The sequence below is a fragment of the Oreochromis aureus genome, linkage group 13 (assembly GCF_013358895.1).
Source record: "Oreochromis aureus strain Israel breed Guangdong linkage group 13, ZZ_aureus, whole genome shotgun sequence".
Taxonomy (NCBI): Eukaryota; Metazoa; Chordata; class Actinopteri; order Cichliformes; family Cichlidae; genus Oreochromis; species Oreochromis aureus.
The window spans coordinates 15303362-15325339 of NC_052954.1; the positions used below are offsets into that span (position 1 = coordinate 15303362).

Genomic DNA, 21978 nt, shown 5'->3' on the forward strand with positions numbered 1-21978 from the left:
GTTTATCGAGCCTGGCGTTTGAAAACTCTCTGATTTCATACTGCTTTGATGGTGAAATGTTTTTTATTAGATTTCCTAAAAGATTTTGAGCTTTATTAACTTTCATTTTTGGACTTGCAAAGATCAGGGACATTAGAAAATGTTATTTAAAAATCATTTTCCGGTTTTGTAAATCAAATGTTTCCCGAAAAAAGCACTTTGGGCTCGCTCGACTTCAGACCTCAGCTTTCGAGGTTCTTTTACAAGAAGCGATGCGCTCACAACTGAAACAAAAATAATTATCTCGCCTAATCTTCCTTATGAATCTGCTTCGCTTTTTGATGGTCTGTGTTTGCGGCACCACAACCATCACTCGAGTCTGCCAAGCAGACAGCATCATGCCATGAATATTCATGAATGAGCATGACATTTCCCCTGCATCCTGTTTATGCCAGTGACTAATGCAGCAGAGAGAAGGGAGTCTGCATGTGCAGATGACTACGAGGGTTGTGTTCAGGCCTTATATTTATAGAAGGCCTTGTGCTTTGCAGGTGCAGGCCAAAACAAATATTGTCTTGATAAAATTGAATTATGAAACCAATAAGCAAATATGATGAGGAAGAGGCGTGATGGCATGATTTCATGGGGGGAAAACATTGGACTCGAGTCATTCCAACTCGGGCATCTTGGAAAGTTTTGTGGGTTTAAGTGTACGTCTCCCAGTGTGAAACCTTCACATGATGAAATAAACACCCATCAAAGAAGCTCATTTCAAACCGTGCACGCATTGTCAGACGTGTTTTCGTTTGCGTTGGGCAGATTTTAGTATGCATACCTTTTGATCTCCTTACAAAGACAGTAAAGCGTGTTCCGTTTCATCTTATAATTTCCTATTAGGGAAAGACCGGAGAAGGAAACTGAAGATGAAATGAAATGCACCTCCGACTTGTGCGCAGGTTATCTCACGATGCGTTTGTTCTTTTCAAAGGTTGCATTTTCGATGTGCACTTTCGCACAAGGAGAGACCGAAAGTTCCAAGCGCTGGGACAACCTGCGGGTCATCCAGGCTTTGGGCGCAGTGTGGGTCAGTGTGGCGTCACCCCTTGCGTTCATGTTAAGTGCAGGAACGGTGGGACGTGCGTGGATTCTGGCTCATCTGTGTAGTAAGTGCAAATTAAACTCTACGTGGGCTCATTTTCCAATTGCTTCTAATGAGTCCCCTCATGAATAACGCATGTAGGTGTTATTAATGAGCACAATACAGTAAACAACGCTGTGCTTTATGTATATTTCCATATGCATTGTGACTATGCTTCAGTAACAAACAGAAAACCGGTTTCGCTGTGTGAATGCTGCAGAAGGAGACAACAGTGTTTACAAGCTTTAACACAGTGTTTGACTGTGCCCGTCTGCAGTTGCCAGTGCCCATTTGGATGGAAGGGAGCGCTCTGTTCTGAGACCGTGTCTGTGTGTGATGTCGAGCACAGCCCCCCTCCTTTGTGCGCCCACGGCTCCACCTGCATCCCTCTGCCGAACGGATATACCTGCCAGTGCCCCCTGGGAACAGCAGGGCTCTACTGTGAGAAAGGTTGCCTCACTGAAGCTGTGACCCTTACCTGCATCTGTTATATTTTTATTATTATTCATATTTTTAAATAAGGCCTTTGCTATTTAATTCTTTCACAGCTAAATTGTTTTTTTCTGTTCAGCTGTGACCATCAGTGATCCATTCTTCAGTGCTAACCTCTCCTCGTGGATGTCATTCCCACCTACAAGTATAAGACACAGGACTGATTTGCAAGTGCAGTTCCAGCCTTTATCACCTGATGGCATCCTCGTCTACATTGCACAACATCTCAGTGCCAGAGCTGGTGAGGACAATTAATATTTAGGGAAGCTTTGCTTTAATTAACAATGTGTTAATTAATATGACTGCTGTAACATATTAGGCCATTTGCTCTTTTACCCCGCTATGCCCTGCCTCCACAGCACATATTACACATACCAATTGCTATGTGTAGCTATTAGTTCATGACCAATAAAATTAGGATTTAAATTTAAATATGTTGAATATAATTTCATTGTTAAATATACTTATTACATGCTCTTATTTGTTTTCTTTAAGCCTGACCTTAAACATGTAGAACATTGTGCTTTGGTAACAAGTATTTCTTAAATTATTACATCAAATTCTCTCGTTGTCAACTGTGTATATCAGTATTCTGCTGAGTGTGTCATATCATTGACAACAAACTGATGGAACAAGACCAACTTTGGTCAAAGTGAAACTTTTTATATAAATATTGGAGTTATTAATCATGACATAAATTGTATTTTTTAATTCATCAATGAGTTTATTTATGGAAATCAATCCATACTGCTCTGACAAGTTTGGAGAGAATAAAATAAATATGTCTTTAGTTCAACCACTTACAACCCACAGACATATTCACCTGTGAGAGGGCCTTGAAGTATTGAGACACAAAGAGAATGTATCCTTTATTTTTTATATACAGTTAGGTCTATAGGTTGTTTTTTTTTCTAATTTCATCATTGTACAGCACCACAGGTGATTTTAAATCATTGACAATGTTATTGAAGCCTTCACTTTTGTCTGCAGTAACTAAAAAAGCATGCTTTATTGGACAGAGATCAGGTGAAGAATATTCCATTTCTTTGGCTTCAGAAGCTCTTGGGTTGCTTTTGCTGTGTGATTTGGCTCATTATCCATTTGTGAAGCAGATCAGTTTCCAGCATCTGACTGAATCTGAGCAGAGAGCATAGCCTTGTGCACTCCAGAATTCATCCCGCTACTTCTATCAGCAGTCACATCATTAATAAACACTAGTGACGCCTGCAGCCATACGTGCCCATGCCATAAAATTGTCTCCGTCGTGTTTGACAGATAATGTGGTGTGCGTCGGATCATGAGGTGCGCCTTTTCCTCTCCATGGTTTTCTGTTGCCCATAAGATAAGATAAGATAAGATAAGATGGCCTTTATTAGTCCCACAGGTGGGAAATTTGTTTTTTACAGCAAAAGTGCAAAGTTATGTAGCAGAAATTAGAAAACACTGGAATGCAATAAAATACAATAAAATAAAATAAAATACTATATACAATAGAATAAAATAGAATAGAATAATATATACAATAGAATAAAATAGAAATACAAATACTATATACAACTGAGTAGGAAAATACAAAAACACAACTTCGTCAGAAGAAGAATTGCATGTATAGCAGTCTTATTGCACATGTGTGGGTTTGTGTTTGATCAGCTGCAAAAGTCTTTATTGTAGAGTCTGACAGCAGTGGGGAGGAAAGACCTGCGAAATCTCTCCGTCCCACACCGTGGGTGCCGCAGTCTCCCACTGAAGGAGCTGCTCAGTGCCGTCACAGTCTCATGCATGGGGTGGGAGATGTTGTCCATCAGGGATGACAGCTTAGCCACCATTCTCCTGTCACTCACCACCTCCACTGGGTCCAGAGGGCATCCTAGAACAGAGCTGGCCCTTCGGATCAGCCTGTTCAGTCTCTTCCTGTCCCCAGCAGAGATGCTGCCCCCCCAGCAGACCACACCATAAAAGATGGCTGAGGCCACCACAGAGTCATAGAAGGTCTTCAGGAGAGGGCCCTCCACTCCAAACGACCTGAGTCTCTGCAGCAGGTACAGCCTGCTCTGCCCTTTCCTGTAGAGGGCGTCTGAGTTATGAGTCCAGTCCAGTTTGTTGTTCAGATGAACACCAAGGTACCTGTAGCTGTCCACAGCCTCGATGTCCATACCTTGGATGTTCAGTCATCATGTTGGTACAAGTTAATCTTGGTTTCATCTGCCCAAAGAATTTTTTGCGGGCCTTGCAGGCTCTTGTAGATGTCTTATCTGGCTTTCCAGTTCTGGCTTTCACTGGTTTTTGCACTTTGTTCTAAATTCTCTGCATTTCGAATCGTGAAGGCGTCTCTTGATTGCAGATCTTGATCATTTTAAGCCTGCTTTCTCAGGAGTGTTCTCGACTTGGTTCAATATTGTGAAGGTATTTTTCTCAACCATTCACTTTAGTGCATTTGCTCTTGTAGTAATATAATAATAATACACCAAAATTGGTGAGATTTGATTTGAAGTTTTTGCTGTTTCTCTGGTGGGTTTATTTTTCCCTCTCCTTCCATTAACATTTCTTGGGATCTTCTGTTCAGTTCCAAAGAAAAGCCACCAAATAAAGTTTCAAAATTTTGAATCATCTCCAGATCTTTTATGTATTTGTCACAGAACAATAATTTTGTCCAATTACTATTAAAAATAAAACTGAAATTCTGAAAATAGAGGACACCTTTGAATTAAAGCTGAACCTTTATATTTCAATTTAGAATACACTGTGGTGTAGAGAAAAAAATACTACAAAGATTAAATTTTAAAAAGTTACTGGTCAAAAAATTGTGGGCCTAACTGCATCTGTGTCTAATGTTTAGTTTTTAAAAAATCAATAATAATGCCCTTAGTTAAAAGACAGTACTGTGAACATCTAATATTAATACTAATCTTTACCCCGGTACAAGTAGTAGAAATTACTTTTTCCAAACAAGTTACTCATAAATTGTTTTTTCCACAGGAGACTTCTTCTGCCTCTCACTGGCATCCGGGTTTGTCCAGCTGCGATACAATCTTGGGGACGGCACCCACATCCTGCAGTCCTCTGAACAAGTGGACTTAAGCGGCAGGACCTGGCACACGGTTAAGGCTGGCCGAACTGGTAACCGAGGCTTCCTCAGTCTGGATAAAAAGGAAGTTAGAGAAAATGTGACTGAAGGCATGGCCACGCTTGATGTTGCTACTGACGTCTTCGTCGGAGGCATGTCGACTCTGAGCTTTGTCTCCACGGATGCAACTGAAGGGGATCCTGTGAGCTTCACTGGTGGCCTCCGAGAGTTTACACTCAACAATCGAGAGTTTGAGTTAACAGAGAGGGGAGCTTTAAGTGGGGCCAACATAGGTGACTGGGATGGGACAGCCTGTGGGTACAAGGTGTGCCAAAATGGAGGTCACTGCAGGGCAACAAGTAGTGACTCGTTCACTTGTGTATGTCCGCCATTATGGACCGGTTCTGTGTGTAACCAGTCTGTGAGCTGTGTAAACAACCTCTGCAAACATGGTTCCTTATGTGTGGCATCTAGTGTCACCTCATATCACTGCAATTGCCCCTTAGGGTGGAGCGGGAGGTACTGTGACAAGGAAATGTCCACAGACACTCTGAAGTTTGTTGGAAACTCTTTTGTTAAATACTGGGACTCTAAATACAACACAAGAAACTTAAAATACACACAGGTTTCTTTCAGCTTTCTCACAGTCTCCAATGACAGTCTGATCATGTGGATGGGAAAGGCTGAACACGAAGATGATGACTACCTTGCAGTTGGACTTGAAGGGGGCCATCTTAAAATAACAGTCAGTCTTGGAGAAAGACTTTCCCTCCCATTGATTTTCAGAAATCTCACTCTCTGCTGTAACAAATGGCACAATGTCTCTATATCTCTAAATAGCACCGTTATTCAAGTGTCACTGAACAGCCAGGAGATCCTCTCTGGAAATGTAGATCCATTTGAGCGATATGTAGCCTTAAACTACGGGGGGCAGTTTTACTTTGGAGGGTTTGAACTGTACAGAAACATATCAGTTGTGACCTTGGGAATGTTTTCAAATGGCTTTGCGGGGAATCTTAGAAATGTCTGTTTGTTTGGAGATACCAAGCAAGAGCTGTTTCTTAAAAAAAGTGAAGGTTTTAATATCTTTGATGGAAACGAGTAATAGTGAAACTGCAAGTTCTGGTCTTTACAATAGTAGGAAATGTACTTTTTAAGGTAGTTGATACTGTGTTTTGTAGTATTTACAGTCATGTGAAAATCCAAGTGCACTCTTACCGTCTTCATGTTCTTTATACAGACCAAGGTGGAGATTTTTGGCTGTAATGCACAGTAGCACATTTGCTGAAAACCAAACAGCATATCAACACAGATGACTCCAACCAACTGTCAAGCACAGTGGTGGAGGGGTGACGATTGGGACTTGGACATCTAATCAGAGTCGTTCGTGAACTCCTCTGTACATTTAACTATTCTAGAGTCAAATGGGAGGCAGTCTGTCTGACATCTAAAGATTGTCCAAAATTGTGTCATGCAACAGGACAATGATTCCAAGTACAGCAGCAAATCTACAACAGAATCAATCACCTCAACCTGACTGAAATGTTGTGGTGGAAACTTAAGAGCTGTACAAAAACAATTACCCTCAAAACTCAATGAAATGCAGGAATGCTGTAAAGGGTGGGCCATAATTCTTTCACAACAACGTGAGATACTGATAGTCATACAGAGTAGTTATTTAAAGTTACTTCAAGACATTACTTGAAGTAATTGCCGCTAACGGTGGTTCTCCAAGTACTGAATCGTGGGGTGCACTTAGTTTTTCACAGGACTGCATAAAGTCCTGTTTTTTAAAGCAACTGAATTGTACTAATTGTTTCTTCAACACTGTACATACCACTTCTGAGTTGTACTTAAAACTCAGTTTGATGAAATATATACATTTAAAGTGTTAAAGGACAAATTAAATTTTCTGATTCCTTGGCTGACTTTTCTGATTTACATCACTTTCCAAACAAAAGGTAAAACTTAACATGACACCCATCTACCCATCTGTTAATCCATTTTCTTTTGCTTATCAAGAGCTAACAAAAAGGAAAATCATTCAGTTACATCACACCTATGGGTAATTTAGAAACATCGATGCACCTAACCCTGCAAACTGCATGTCTTTGGACTGTGGGAGGAAGCTGAAGTACCCAGAGAGAACCCACTCACACAATGGGAGAACATGCAAACTCTACACTGGGGTTCCCCGTCAAGATGATGGATTCAAACCAAGGACCTTGCTGCAAGGTCGCAATGCTAACCATCTAGTTCTACTACCTACAGACCACTTTGAATTTGAAGGGACAGGATGAGTGAATCTCTCCTTTCTGCCAGTGTAAAGATGTTTAACTACACATTAAACCCCTGAGATATCTTAGTATAAAAAACAAGTACAATTTCAACAGCATTTCTCACTTTTTCTATATGATAAACATGAAAATTCGGAAAACTGTTCTGGTAGCTCATTGTTTTTGTTAATTCACAGAAAATATTCTTTTACCAAAATTTCTATAGATTGGTGAAAAACGGGGACTTTTCTATCATTTGTTTCTTTATTACTTCGTTCCTTTAACAAGAATGGCCATGGGGGAGGTCTTTATCAATAGGAAAAGCTGTAAAACTATAAAAAATACACTTTACTCAAAAACGCATGCCCTCCTTCACTTTTCCCAATCATCCAGTGGGCCAGATCAGAGTCTTTGCTGGGCCGATTCTCCCCCCCAGGCCTCATGTTTAACAACTCTGACCTAGTTGGTTTTAATACATTTTTTAGACAAAGAATTTCTTTAAATAATTAACAATAAAAAAAGGATCAGCTTTATTACGAACTGTACAATAACACAGTGCAAAGGCACACTTCATCTCTAATGTATATTACAAGCCAACATGTACATACTTTCTCAATAGAAAGCAGGTTTATAAAATATTTAAGCAATTTAAAAGAAATGTTAAAAAAAAAACAAGCTGCTGTTTTTAGTTAAATACCTTCTATTACATTCAGGCCAAATGAACTCAGCACAAATTATCCAAGTGGTCCACTTGTTTGTTGTTATGTTGCTTTGAGACCGAAACCAATCAGTACAGCAGCTCAATATGAACAACATATTTACAATAAAAAGTTTAAAAGTTAAAAATGTTCCAATATTGACTTTTTTTTTCTTGGTCTTAACTGAACTGATCCATAATATCACAATTCCATTGAAATTATATTATTTTGGCTTGTACGCTGAGTAACATAAAACGTAACTTTAGTGAAAGACACGGCATACAGATGCAGACTGGTGCGTAAAACAACAACTCCACCAGCACCAACCAAAGTGGTTTGTACCAGCTGTGAGACCAACAACAACCGAACAGTCCCGAGAGCCCCAAACGCTCTCTGAACAAAATTATGAGTAACTGTCTTTTGAACTTCTCCGCCCATTCTCGTAATCAGAGTCCCGTCTATGTCTGTGCCTGTCCTTGTGACGGCTGCTGTAGTCGTCGCTGTGATGCCTCTCTTTCCTCTTCTCACCATAGCGGTCATCTGAATGTCCGTGGTGCCTGCCCCTCTCCCTGTACTTATCATCATAGCTGCGATCGTGCTTTTTCTCCCGCTCGTGGTGCCTGCTCTTTTTACCGTGATAGGAGTCCCTGTGGTAGCCATGCCTCCCGTGGTCTTTGTCTTCTGTGTGCCGCGGCCTCTCCCACGGGTCACTGTATCGCTCCTCTAGACGCTTATAATCTTTGTCCACGGATGAGGGTTGGCCAGATGGTTCAGAGCAACTCTCGGGGTACTCTGACTGAGGTCCAGGAAGAGCCTGTGAAGTGCTGTCTTGAGCCCACTGCATGCTATGGTTCTGGTTCTGGATATGAGGGGTGGGTAAAGTATTAGAAGTAGGGGCAGATGGAGAATCATAGCTGCCAGATTCCTGAGGCTGTTGCTGCTGCAAAGGGGAAGGTCTTGTGCTGTTGTTTACTGGGAGAGCTGGTGCCATTGCTGGGTTACACTGGGACTGAGAGGCTCCTGTTTGACACTCTGCTTGAGTTCCTTGGACCGTAGGAGGATTCACTGTCTGAGTCACTACATCACCAGCCTGCGCTACGCCAGGCTCATTCTTTTTACAAGGAAACGACTGAACGGCTGTTTGACTTTGTTCTTCAGCTTTGTGCTTGGCCTGAGAGAGCTGTAAATATCCTTGGTGAAATGGGACGATTAGATCATTCCTAGTGCTGCTCAACACAGGAACAGGTTTAGGGCTGGAAGGATCTGGGAGGCTGGCTTTATCCTTTTGTGGCACCATTGTTTTATCTTCATTCACAGTGGAATATGCTGAAGATTTTTTCAATATTCCACTTAAAGGAGGTTTTGAGCTACTTGCGTGATCTGCAGCAGACTGGGATTTTGGCTGCGGCAAAGAATTCCCTTCAGTTGTTTCTTTTTCACTTTCAGACAAAAGGCCAGTGTCGCCTTTGTTTGCCGACGTAGCACTGCTAGTTTCAGTCCCGCTTGGAGCTGCTGACAGGCCTGCCAGGAAGTCTTCAGTCGATACATCTGGAGGCTTATCTTTGAGTGAGACAGATGTACCCTGGCTCCCTACTGCAGCTTTCTTTTCCAGCGAGTTGGTAGCAGCTGATGTATCAGATGGGCTCGATAGCTCCGGTTCAGTTTTAGCAGGTTTAGCTTCTTTCTTCTTGATGACAAAGCGCTCTCGTGGGGCAGCAGCTGTTGGACTTTTTGAGCTCCCAACTGATGTCTCTGGTTTTGGAGCAGGCTGAGTCTTCAGGGGATCCTGTGCTGTACTTGAGGGTTTGAACCCAACATCAGGCAGAGGTGGTAATTCTCCAACCCAGCCTACTAGTACACCTGGAAGAAAGCGAAGGGGTTTCTGGGGCTCCTGATTGTTGGTGTCCTCTGGTGCAGATGTTTCTTCAAAAGACTGTGCAATAGGCTCGTCGACATCTTCAGTAGTGTTAAGTGGTTTTTCCTTCTCCTTTTGAAGTGCACTAGTCAAGGAAGAGAGAAAAAATTTCTCATCCTCCTCTTTTGCCCTGGTTTCTTTTGTGGAAATGGGCGCGGGCTTTATTTCGGGAATAATCCTTGCAGATTCGTTCACATCCACAGTAAGAAAATCCCTTTTCGGTCTCTGGCGAATAATAAGTCCAAGGAGGAGGTTTCCACGGTTGTTTTCTAAACCTGAGAAATTAAAAGATTAAGTTTGAACATTAAAAAAAATAAATTTTTTTTACATTTAATTAGAGAAAAATAATTGTGTTCCGGTTACCTGGCCCATCAAAGGGAACAAGCTGATGTGGAACTTTTTCTGTGGCACCTAAAGGGATGAGGTACATGTCCTTCACTTGTTTCAAGTTATTGGACACCACCCCAAAACGCCTACGACTGCTGAAGTAGGCATACAAAAGAGTATAAGAGATCTCATCTTCCTCTGTCTCAGGGGAAAAGCGAATCAGGCACACTTCCTTTAATAAAACAAAAAGCATGTGTCAGTAAAATCTGTAACTCATGAATCAATCAATAATTAAAGCCAATTTATTTCTGTCTAATCATAATCAAATCTCGGAAAACAAGAGAAACTTACTTTTGTTCCAGTTGCCCGAATTTTCTCCAAGTAGTCCCACACCGTCTGAGGACTTATCCTCCCACCAACCTGTATGCTATCTGGAAGGTCCTATTGGAGAAAAAACATTTTTTAAATGAATAAATAAAAAGAGCAAACCTTATGGAGTGTTAGAGATACAAAGTAGTTGGCAGTATTTGATCACTCAAATCTGTAGTTACGTAGGAGTAATGTTGAAATATAGACCACAGTCCAGCTGGACTGTGGTCTATATTTCCTGTTTTCTAATAAACTGTTCTGCAACAACAAGTGTCAGCACATTTCTGCAATGTGTTGTGTTTTTTTGTTGTTGTTGTTTTTGTTTTTTTAGTACATAAATATCTCATGTCATGTCTCATGTCTGACTGCCATTTTGGCCCTGTATCTGTGCTAAAAGCAATCTTTATCCCACTGCCATCCATCAGAACTGGCTCTTGCCTGGCTGTTGCTTAAACAACTGTGTCAAAGAATACTAATATTCAGGGTCAAATTCAAGCACCTTTTAAGCACTTTCAAGGTCAATTTTCAAGCTTTTCCAGCACATTACCCAAAAAAACAAAGAATGCATGTTTCACTTAGCATCACCTCAGTAAGGCCATGTAAAAATTAAAACAAATCATTTTAGGTTGACTTAAATGTCCTTTGCTCCCCTTTTGTTAAAACATAGAAAAATGCACCACAGACAAATACTGAAAAAGGAAATGATGCAATATGCATCTAGTGTACAAACCCAAAAAACACATTTCTCTTAAAAATTAAGGTTTGCAAATGTGAAAAAATCAACTTGTTAGACATATTAATCTCCACTTGAAATAAAAAACAACCACCCCACAAAGCAAGAAAATTGCACCAAACACCACAATAATACACAAGAAGGCCAAATTAATAAGTCTTCTCATCAGATATTAATGCTTCTTTCCTATGTGACACAACAAATAGGACACATATGTTTGTTTTTTTAACTAGTTAAGCACCCACGCCCTAAAATCTATTTATTTAGTCTATCATCTGTGATAATATTAGGTACAATTATAATGTATTGTTCATCTCCCTTAAATAAACAGACAACCTTAAAGTATGAAATATTCATATATTAAAACACTTAAATTTGTCTATTGTCTCAGTGGCTCAATGTGAGCTTGAAGCCATTTACAATTTATAAAAATTAACAGATTTTGAATGAAAGCCAGGGAACTTCGGTAGCACAAAAAAAAGTGGCTATTCTTTGTGCCCATATGGATCAGTTCCTCTTATTACCATTATTTCCTTATTCACAGCATATTCCATAAATCACCATGCCATAACTAACTGCTATAATAGCGCCGCCGTACTGCATCACACTCAGTGCGTTTCAGTCATTTCTCCAGCAAGTTTGATAGCTAGCAAAATAATAAGAATAGTTTTTAAAATGTGCACGTGTTATGTACACATTCTCAAAAATTATTTACTAGGACTCACCTATCATGTGACTCGATAGTGTAAACTCCGCCATGGTTGTTTCCATCAAACACTTATTAAAACGGAAATCTCCAGGCATGTTAGTGCACTCATCCCTGACTGTCTGGGGCAGGGGAGGGGTCACACATTGAAACAGACTGACATGCAGAGGTGCTAGGCAGCCCAGGCGGAGAAATTTTGCTTTTAGACTTTGCGACTCGTTTTATTTCTCTATCTGATAAGAAAACTATTCGGTCAGATAGTTATTTGTGGTGAATGAAATACAGTTTCAAGCACTTTTAAGCACCACATCTGAAATTCAGGCACTTTTCAAACCTTGAAAAGACAATATTAAAATTGAAGCATTTTCAAGGATTTCAATCTTCCTCAATTTCCCCCTGTTCTGAAACACTTTTCATTGTCAACCATAGTTTACAACAGTTGTTTAAAACCCAAGTACAGTCTGATGTGTCAACTTTACCTCAGTCAAGTTGTCCAAAACACCTGAGACGGGAAAAGCTTTTGTCACCAACTTTGCCACAGCGTGCATATGAATGAATCCTCGCCACAGAGACTTAAGGTTGGAAAGGAAAGTAGCTTCTTCCTCTCTTCCAGCTGCATGATCAGACCTGTGACAATGAAGGAGAAATGAATTAAGCGCTGAAAGAAAGATTTATCCAGATCCACACAAAATGTCTAGAACAACTGCTTACCGTCCTTCGTACCCTGTCTGAGCATTTCGGAAGCTCTCCTCTAAGACAGTGAGGTGCAGGTCATCGTCGATTGCGGACGGCGTGGTGCCCTTTGTCTCCTCTGTTTTGGTAGACTGCCTCCTAACCACTGTAGTTGCAACTTTAACCACTTTGGTTGGTGCCTCCTCAACAGGGGGCGCCATTCGACCTTCAGAAAATATAACGCCAGAGGTCAATGGTGACAATACTGACTGAGATGTTTTATTAAAGACACAGGTTAATCTCTAATCTTTTTTTTTGTCCTCATGTTATCATGTACCTGTGCAGATTTTACAGTGTAGGTCAAATAAGTGAGACTTGTGTTGACTAGTAGTGTCTTTAGCTGTGTTAGCGTTCTCTTCCTTCTTCTCCGGAGTTTTTGGAGGCTCTGCTGAGACTTCAGTCACTCTGGGAGGAGGTTCAAGCTGGAAAAAATAGGAAATAACAAGTTGAAGTAAACACGTCACTAAGTCTTTTGCATGTAAACAGAAGCAATCTGTCGCTATATTCAGCTTAAATGGATTACATGGGAGGAGAATTGTAGGAGCTTTTACATGAGGCACAAAGATATGAATGCAGTACATTTCATAAAGTAATCAGACAGATGAACAGAACTGATGATGGTATATGAAGCAATGTAAATAATGTAAGGTTACACATGTCATCACATTTCACTTACTATGCATGTTAAGAATAAACAGCACAATGATACCCTCACCTCTACAGGCTCCGGTGCTTTTACTGGTTCTTGACTTTCAATTTCAATTTCCCCTTTGTGCGTGATCTTAGTAATCGGTCGTCTCTCTGCCTCCCTTTGCTCTTTTTCAATCATCTCAATAGTCTGTAAAGCAAAGAATTAATTTTTTTTCTTCTATTCTAAAATACCAACATGTTAAAAAATACACTGTTAAACTATTACCTTAATAATATTTAATCAGTTTAAATCGGACATCACAACTGTAAACTACTGTCATTTGTTTGGTAAATTTATGCAATACTATTGGGGAAAAAAAGACAAGCATTACTTACATGTCGGTTCTCTCTTTGTCGCCAAGCAGCCAGTTCTTTTGAGGCCAGTTCCTCGGGACTCATTCGAATTAAGTTAGCAGGAGAAATTTCACCTTTGAGAACCCTCTTACAAAGGATCTAAAAAGATCAATAAAGACAAAGCAAATCAAACTATGCTTATAGTAAAAGTGGAAACATTACATTTGGACCATGCCTGACATAAAATGATACTTACATTATTTTTAGTATCTTTAAGGTTAAACATTAAGCTTCTGTATTTGTTCTTGTACTTATTGTCAGTGTCCTTATACAAGTGAAAAAGTTCTCGCTCTATCTTCTTTGCAAGTTCGGAAGCCCTTTCCACTGAGATGTTCAAATCAGAGTCCTTCAATCTGAAATGCAGAAAGTGCACATGGGCAATTATGAAGTGCCCTGATTTAAAAAAAAAAAAATGTAACATGCACACAACTGTCGAAAGTGTTGAAAAACTGACCTCTGTATGAGGATTTCTTTCAGAGAATCACGCACACTTCTCCTGATGGCCTCCAGAGACACGGGTTTCTTTGACGCCAAGGATGGAGCCTTATGTTTTGACTCTTGTTTCATCGAGACACCTGTGAAGACAGAGTGACAAAATCCACTGAGTGGGGAAAAATCTGTCGTCATGAAGAAACATTTATTCAACACAGACTTTGCTTACAAAAACTATTTAATCCCAAACCAAATAATAACAAATTTTAAAACATTTGATGTTTTTCTAGTCAAATTGTCAAAGTAGCTGCTGATGACCATAAGCAAGCCCTCGTGACAGACTGACACAGGGTCAAACTGTGTCAGGCCACAATGAAAATCATCACTGAACCATAATATGATTTGAGTATTGTCTGGCCTATTTTAATTAATATGTAAATTGTTTTTAAAAATTTCCCCTAGTTTGTTCTTTTTCTGTGTTTCTGCAAAGCACTTGGTAATGCTGGTTTTGATAAGTGCAATAAAAATATACAAATAAAACAAAAAATCAATATAATAAAATATATAAGCACCCACTGTTCAGTTTGTGGATGGGGAAAACTATTCACAGAGGTCCAAACTGTGTTCTGTAGTAGGTACTGTAAAGCTCTTTAACATGAGAGCCTATGGGGACTAACTCACTTTTGCAGCCAACCTCAAGTGGCCACTAGAGGAACTGCAGTTCAACAGGCCCAGTGATCAATGCTCCTTGGTCATCAGTTCCATTGCTAAAATAGCCCATCTCAGTAAAAGTCAAGGAGCTCAAGAAATAGCTAAATGTATTTTACTCATAAAATAATACTCAATTATTCAAGTTTTAGAATTTAACTGTAAAATTATTATTCAGTTTTTATATCAACACTTAACTGCAAAACAATTTGCAAGTTTATCACAAAATTCACGTGTAGCATTTGCCAACATATTTTTTTCACACTTTTAAACTGGCAACATGCTGCCACTAAAGCCCACTCAGCTCTCACCTGACAACAACATAAGGGCAGCTGTAGAGGTCAAGTACACGAAAAGGCTGTAAAGTTCATATGCTATTTATGGCTGTGCAGAAATAATTACTTTTCTAAGGTTTTAAGTATGACGCATGCTGAAAGCAGCATGTATAACAATTTGTGTAAAAAGAAAAAAAAGTTTTTAACTATAAAAAAGGACATCCTGAAATCCTAACATTAACAAAAACTATGTACAATATGACACAGATATGTTTATACTGTATAATGCACAATATCATTTTAAATGTTAAATGACACAAAATTGACTTGTTTCCAAGATGGCATGTAGAGTATTTTCCTCTACGAACAATTCAAAATAAATACTTTTTAAAAGTCTGCCGTGAAAACTCAAACCATAACGTGTAATTACATCTGACAACATCTGAGCAGATTACCATCCAAAGCACATTTCTAAAACACAGAGTAAATTAAGAGCTGTCCAAATATGCTGCCTGACTGAAATCAGACTTTGATCACATTTTAAAGAGAACGAGTAATACAACTCGTCCGCATAAATAACGAGAACAAAATTATTAAATCACAGATTATAAACACAAATTTATGCAACTATTATCTCCCACACTGAGAGGGAGTGTGTCTGAAATTTTAAAAAAGAAGAAAAAAAGCCATATGGAAAATAAGACCGTTGTATTTTAGTATTCGAAGGTTCACTGACTTGTGCTGCGTTATGTTCCTACTTTACTCTATTAAAACATACAGCTACTAAACTGATAAGTAAATACCCTGGTGTTAACTACAGAAGTAATGCTATTACTTAAAAGGTGATGCAATTTTAAGCTCTCTCATATATAAATGAGACCTCAAAGGACTGTACTAACTGTCATTAATATACTGTGCTCATGTGCTGTGAAGGTCCTGAAGTTAATTTTGTTTACACAGCCAGTGAACGCAGCCTGGCCTTGAACCCAATGTGATATTAAAACAGGACAAAGTTAATTATACATTCAAAGCTGATGAAAAATTACCTGTTTTATGAGCTGCTTCTCGGGCATCTGTGGACTGCCTTCTCTCTGCATCCTATTGTAGGAAATAAGTCCCCGTAATGTTAATTTTATATATCATAAGACTGAAAACACACATATGACAACAACACCAACACACTTAACATTATACCCCTTGGCTAAAGTAAAAAAATTGTGAGCTTTTGGTGTACTAAAATTTGGCGAGCGCACTGTGTTGATCACACACCCATGTGCACACCTCTTGTGCTGGCCAAGTTAAAGCAAAGAGACAAACCACTGCATAATGGTAACAGTGGCTATGATTAGTATCAGTGGATGAATTAGCTGGGGAAAGATATAAAATATTTGCTGTGTGTGAATAGTTTAAATCCATTAGATATAAATAAACAGAAATAAATATTTCTATTATGAGAACTTAGAGATACTGCTTACCTTTTTTACTGGTCTGACTCCCCCTGATGTGAGGGCCTGAGAGGACCCTGGACGAGGTTTAGGAGGCAGCTTCTGATCGGGTATCTCGCTCTTTGCTGGAGCTTCTGGTTTGGGTGCACTCACTGGCTCAGGCCCCACCTTCTTGGTTTCTTCCTCGCAGCACTTCAAGCACACGTACATCTCGTCCTCCTCCTCCATTTCTCGCACTTTCGCCAGGTCGAGACCAACACAGTCACCGTGGAACCAGTCATCACAGCGACCGCAACCTACCATAAACCTAAAAAAACCCCAAAAAACCCAAGTACGATTATTAGAGGCGTGTTTGCAGCTTAGCACTGGGACAGAAACAGACTGCACAGATGCAGAAATTCCTTTGCATTTTAGACAGACATCAGCTCAGCGATTAAACTTGATTTTATATTTAGATTAAGGAGCAACACTTACATGTTATTGTGGTGCTTTTTGCATAGGCCACAACAGTTGTTTCCATCCCACACGGTCTCGCTATTAGCAACTTGCTCATCCACAGCGTCCTTCTTCACAACGGGCGCATTATCTGGAATGAACAGCTGCGGCTCATCCACAGAGATACTTCTTGCATTTTTACTCTTTTGTCTCTGAAGAATCTTCTCTAGCTTTTTCATTTTGGACTTTTCCTGCCCTCCTTCTTCAGGTGTTTTTAAAGAATTTCCTAGATGACTGTGCGGGGGAGGAGTCTCACTTTTTGAGCTGTTTTGGGGCATACTACGTTTGGCTGGTCCCTGCTGATCACCAACACGGTTGCCAGACGATGGAATTTTCTTCCCCACAGAAATAGGAGAACTTGGTAATTTCGGCTTCACTTTAGCATCTACTGCACCCTGTAGCTTTTGTATTTTAGTAGCATGCTCACTTTGAATGTTTTCTGCAGGCCTTTTCAAAGGTGCAACATCTTGCTTTTCCTTTACAGATTTAGTTTTGTGCAGCTCTCCTCTTGGCGTGATTTTGGATGGCGTATTTTGGGTAACTTTATGCTCCTTAATTGTATTGCTTGTTTTACATAAAACCAAGTCCTTATTCTTTACTGATGACGGTCCTTGTTTAGACTTTGGCAGCATTTTAGACACATTCAATTGTTTTTCATTACCATCTGTCTTGTTACTAACAGTAGCTGTGTTATTCTCTTTGCTCTGGTGCTGTTTGATATCATCATTTCCTTTACTGACTGGCTTTTGCTTCTCTGGAACGCTCTGATTGTCAAGTTTTGCCTCTTCCGTGCCTGTATTTAATGTCCCATTTGTCGTCTGTACATCATTTGGATTTACATATGGGCCCAGCCCAAGACTCGCATCATCAGCTGAGCTCTTCTGACTTACATCCATCTCTTCCACACTCTCTGCTGCGGGATTCTGTACACTGGCTGCTTCACCTGGCAAAACTGTGAAACCAACTTCTCCACCGTAAGAAAAACCATCATCCAAGCATGCAGACTGGTTTGCATCGACACCCTGTGTGTACGAGGGTCCTGGTAGCAATTCAATCTTGAAACCTCCGATTGTGACTGTCAGTCGTCTCAATACAACAGTTGGATTCAGCCAGACCCCACCATCAAGCTCATTAATGTTGACACGTCCTCCGAGAGTTAATTCTCTCTTTAGATCAGGACCTGTGACTCCTTTCTCAATAAGAAATGACTTGCGTAGCCTGTTGGCTGGTTTCCTTCCCGGCCGCCCTCGGGTCATGGTATTGGTGGGTGTGTTAGGCTCCTGGTCACCACTATGTTCTGTTTAAATAAACAAAAGCAAAACTTAAAAGCTGCTGATGCTCTTGGTGACTATTATGGTATCTTGGCCAGGTCTCCCTTGAAAAAGAGGTTTTTAATCTCAATGGGATCTTCCTGGTTAAATAAAGGTTAAATTAAAATTTAAACTAGAGATTAAAAATTTTAAAAGCAAACTAGTCGACTACTCTAAAGACGGGAAAAAGTCAGAAAACATAAACTGAGTGCACTTTAAATGGAAGAAGTTCTACATTAGCCGAATAAATATTTCCTGTGTATTTTAGAGGATATATTAAACTGTTAATGACCTTCCCCAGTGAAATGTGCAACATTTTCCAGTTTGAATAGTTTTGCAAACACACACACACAATATCAGACTATTTTGCAGAGCTAGGGTAACCTTAGCAGTACTAGCACCGGTATCCTTCATGTATTTGGTGCTGTCCGTCCACATCTGGCTGCAGAATATGGTTACACCTGGCTTAGGTTGGTATTCTACTTTTTATTCTAAAAAGATTTGACACACTACTGCTCTTTTTTTCTTTCTTTTTTTTAAACATTAGTTAGTACCGCTGTCATCTGTTTGCTTTGCCCCTTGCTTGTTTACAACTTGCATTCACAGAAAAAGAGAGAGAGAGAGAGAGAGAGAGAGAAGAAGAGAGAAACAGTCTGTCGGGACAGGAGCCCTGTGGTGTCGTAATACCTTTGAACCAGTAACTGCGACTGTACATTAATAAGATAAAAATATTAAATGTAACCAAATAGCAAGGGCAGCAATGTTTAAGCATCTACTTGTGTACATCCCTGAAAGTATCACAGGGTGCAAAGAGGAAGAAGATAAATTTGCATCAACTTACCGTTCTCTAAACTGCGTGAACGTTTCTTCTGCCTGACATCAAGTTGCTTAACTTGTGCGCTCTCTGAAACAGCTGGTTCACCAGGGAGGCCTGTGGGTGCCGAACCACTATCGAGACCTGCAAAAGCAAAAATAAATAAATGTAATGTCCTCAATAAATATACAATTTGAAAAAAAATGTAAAAACTGCAGTTTAAATTCAACGGCAGTCTGACACTGCTACATTTACAATAATACTGAATCCTTTTATATTGTTTCTTTAAAAAAGAATGTTCATATTTTTCTTCATCATTACTGAAACAACGCTACTTTAATTTACCTTCAGTTACCCTAACGCTGACATTTACGTGTTGACAAATAAAGAAGCACGGTGAGAATGTTCCCTGCATATCTCAGTACAAGACGACCCTCTCCAGTGTTTGTTTTTTGAAGCACCGAAAGAGTGAAAGTCTAACTGAGCAAAAACCAGCACAGATAAAATGCTCTGTAGGTGAAGAATCAGTGTTATACATTAACAACTTAATATTTAAAACTTTCACCATCAACTTTTCAAGTAAACAGTGGATGACTTTTTTTTTCCAGGCAGCCACACATGCATGTATTAGTTAACTTTCACTCAAAGTTTGAATCTACACTGATTTATCTACATTTTGGCCACTTTTTTTGTGCCTTCAAACATACTTGTGGAGCCAGCAATCTGAAAAGCAGGGTCTTCATTATCCAGCAGACTGAACTGAGTGCTTGCACATCCAAACATGGGATCTTTGTCACTGAGCATGTTCTTCAGTGAATCTTCCAGTCTGAGTCCTGTCCCAAACTCATTACTGGCTTCACACTCCAAATTCTGACCTATTACCAGGGAGTCATCCAACTGGTCACTGGGTATTAAATGGTTAAAGGTGTCCACAATATCCATGAATGCTGCTGCCTTCCTGCACCAAAAACAACACAGAAAAGATGCAGGAATAGCAGACAAACTGATAAACTGTTAATATATATATGTTTCTTTGTTTGTTTTTTTAAAGACAGCAACGTCTTATGTTTCTCCCTGCACCACAGAATGCATCCAATTATGGGGACAAGTGTAGTCCAAACTAAGCAAACCAACAAAAACCCAAAATATTCCGTGATTTCGAGGGACAGCGAAAACTTTGTGACTGATAACAAACAAAAAACAAAGTTACAGCGAGCGATCGGTGCACTTTCTGGAGACTTTGCCATCAGTTCAGTTATATCTGATGAGCACAGTGGTATATACCTTAAATCTCCTCATATGGGAAGCCTCATCCAGCTACTCTGCAGTCCTAATACGTTAACCCAACGTTTCTTAGCCACTGCTATTTTTGTTTCTGTGCATTTTCAAAGACTTTAATCGGGTGAGTAATGTAAATGCAAGAAAAGCATGTCTAAATCCAACGACTCTCTAATAGTAAACTAATAGTAAACTATTACTCTCTACTAGTAAATGCTACTATTTTCACATCAAGCAACACCACGACTTCACAGCCTGGAGAAGGCCACAATCAGTGTGCAAACCAAAAACGCTACACGAATGTTAGCAAACTGAAGCGCATCTCTGGACGCTTTTATTTAAGTTCAGCCAAAAATATATTTCTGTCCACGAGAAGCACGGCGTTCCTGACGCCAGGTTTTGCCCGTGACTTGTTAGCTAGTTAACAGGCTAACGTTTATGTCAGCTTACGACAATCGCGTATGTTAGCAAGCTAACGGTAACTTATGGAGGAAGTTACCACCCAAGCTAACTCACTTTTTGAAACCCATTCACCCTTACAAGTAGCACATTTGCATCAATAAACAGCCGCGCCCGAAAATTTCAAAAGCGCCACACAAAATGTGCAAACATATGGTTAGACAGCTCGACGATAAATATGCACGACGCCGAGCTAGCTAGGCGGCTATACCACAGGCCCTAGCTGCCAAGTTTGTTTGTAGCCTGAGTGCAGCTAGCGGACGTTACTTGATGACCCCCCACATGCATCTGTTCCAACGCTTGCAGTTCAAATATTTACAAATAGTTATTTTTACATATACATATTTATAGCACTCCCACCTCTCTTATCGCGATGCTGTTGCCAACTCATGTACGGTTACATACTAGCACAGCAGCTCCCAGTAACTTCCTCCAACTCAGCCGTCATTCGCCCCGATGCTGCAAAGTCCCTGACAGGCAGCTCGGCGGCGTCACGTGGCTTGTGTTTACAGGTAGCTTAGCAGCCGATTGTACAGAGAGAGCACATCTGGATGGTTTGTTTTTGTTGTGTCTGCTTTGTCAGTGTCCGGATGGTTAATTTTCACGAAGAGCAAGCGGTTTATTTTTATCAAACTGTCGACCGTCGCACGTAGAAAACACGAGAATCTGAACGGGCTTGAAGAAAACTTCGCTTTATAAAACTGGCAAAGTTACATATTTAACACAGCCTGGTATGGAAAACAGCTGGTTAGTTACTTAGTAAAGTAGATTTGCTATTCTTTTCTGAATGCAGACCCTGTAATAGAAGCATTTTATATAAGGAAAAAGGCGAGCAAAAACTCCTTAAAGTTACCTGACCCTATGTGGAAAAATTAATGGCACCTCCCTGTAAATCATGAATTAAACGTGAACCACATTTTTTTGGTGGCAGAATGAAAACAATTCTAAAAAGAAGAATGGGCCAAAATTCCTCCACACTGGGGTGAAATGCTCATCGCCAGTTAACACCAATGCTTGACTGCAGTTCTTGCTGCTAAGGCTGGCATAACCAGACACTTTTTTTCCACATTTTGACTTTAACTCATTTAATTACATGTAAAGTTTCCATCTAAGTGCAACGTAACACTTTTTGGAGTGTTAATGTTAACACTCCAAAAAGTGTTCATGGAGTCTGGTCAGATGAAATGTATTCGATTGGTATACATTCAGTTCATACAGAGAACATTCTCCTTAATGATTTAATATTTGAATAAATAAACCTCTGGTTTTATATATTTTGGATGCATTTT

General features: G+C 39.9%; 2 protein-coding genes across 4 annotated transcripts in view; one reads left to right on the forward strand and one right to left on the reverse strand.

The window, feature by feature from the left end:
- The window catches only part of eys (eyes shut homolog), a 158268-nt gene extending 151672 nt beyond the window's left edge, over positions 1 to 6596 (forward strand). Inside the window, exons 46-49 of the mRNA XM_039621642.1 lie at positions 968 to 1142; positions 1395 to 1567; positions 1689 to 1850; positions 4586 to 6596. Coding sequence (XP_039477576.1) covers positions 968 to 1142; positions 1395 to 1567; positions 1689 to 1850; positions 4586 to 5778 — 1703 coding nt within the window. The 3' untranslated portion in view covers positions 5779 to 6596. The remainder of the gene's footprint in view (positions 1 to 967; positions 1143 to 1394; positions 1568 to 1688; positions 1851 to 4585) is intronic.
- An 856-nt stretch (positions 6597 to 7452) lies between these two features.
- Positions 7453 to 21175, reverse strand: phf3 (PHD finger protein 3). Of its 3 annotated transcripts, none has more exons than XM_031742901.2 (16): positions 21050 to 21175; positions 19660 to 19910; positions 18980 to 19096; positions 16808 to 18125; positions 16364 to 16640; positions 15935 to 15986; positions 13928 to 14048; positions 13670 to 13826; positions 13456 to 13572; positions 13145 to 13267; positions 12707 to 12851; positions 12421 to 12595; positions 12177 to 12324; positions 10241 to 10330; positions 9926 to 10121; positions 7453 to 9837 (listed from the first exon to the last, which is right to left on the reverse strand). In XM_031742901.2, exons 2-16 carry the CDS (start codon positions 19892 to 19894, stop codon positions 8051 to 8053), a joined length of 5058 nt encoding a protein of 1685 aa, XP_031598761.1. In that variant the 5' UTR covers positions 19895 to 19910; positions 21050 to 21175; the 3' UTR covers positions 7453 to 8050. The 3 variants fall into 3 exon arrangements, with proteins under 3 accessions (XP_031598761.1, XP_031598760.1, XP_031598763.1); XM_031742900.2 differs by having other exon boundaries at positions 12409 to 12595; XM_031742903.2 differs by lacking the exon at positions 19660 to 19910 and having other exon boundaries at positions 12409 to 12595; positions 21050 to 21169.
- Between the last annotated feature and the right edge of the window lie 803 nt (positions 21176 to 21978).

Bases quoted from the DNA above. Each gene is read 5' to 3' on its own strand.
- phf3 (XM_031742900.2), bottom strand. From the start codon at position 19,894: ATGGATATTGTGGACACCTTTAACCATTTAATACCCAGTGACCAGTTG. The intron at 13,827-13,927 runs GTCAGTTTTTCA...TCTGCATTTCAG, and splicing joins AAAGAAATCCTCATACAGAG to ATTGAAGGACTCTGATTTGA. The intron at 13,573-13,669 runs GTAAGTATCATT...TGATCTTTTTAG, and splicing joins TTAAAGATACTAAAAATAAT to ATCCTTTGTAAGAGGGTTCT.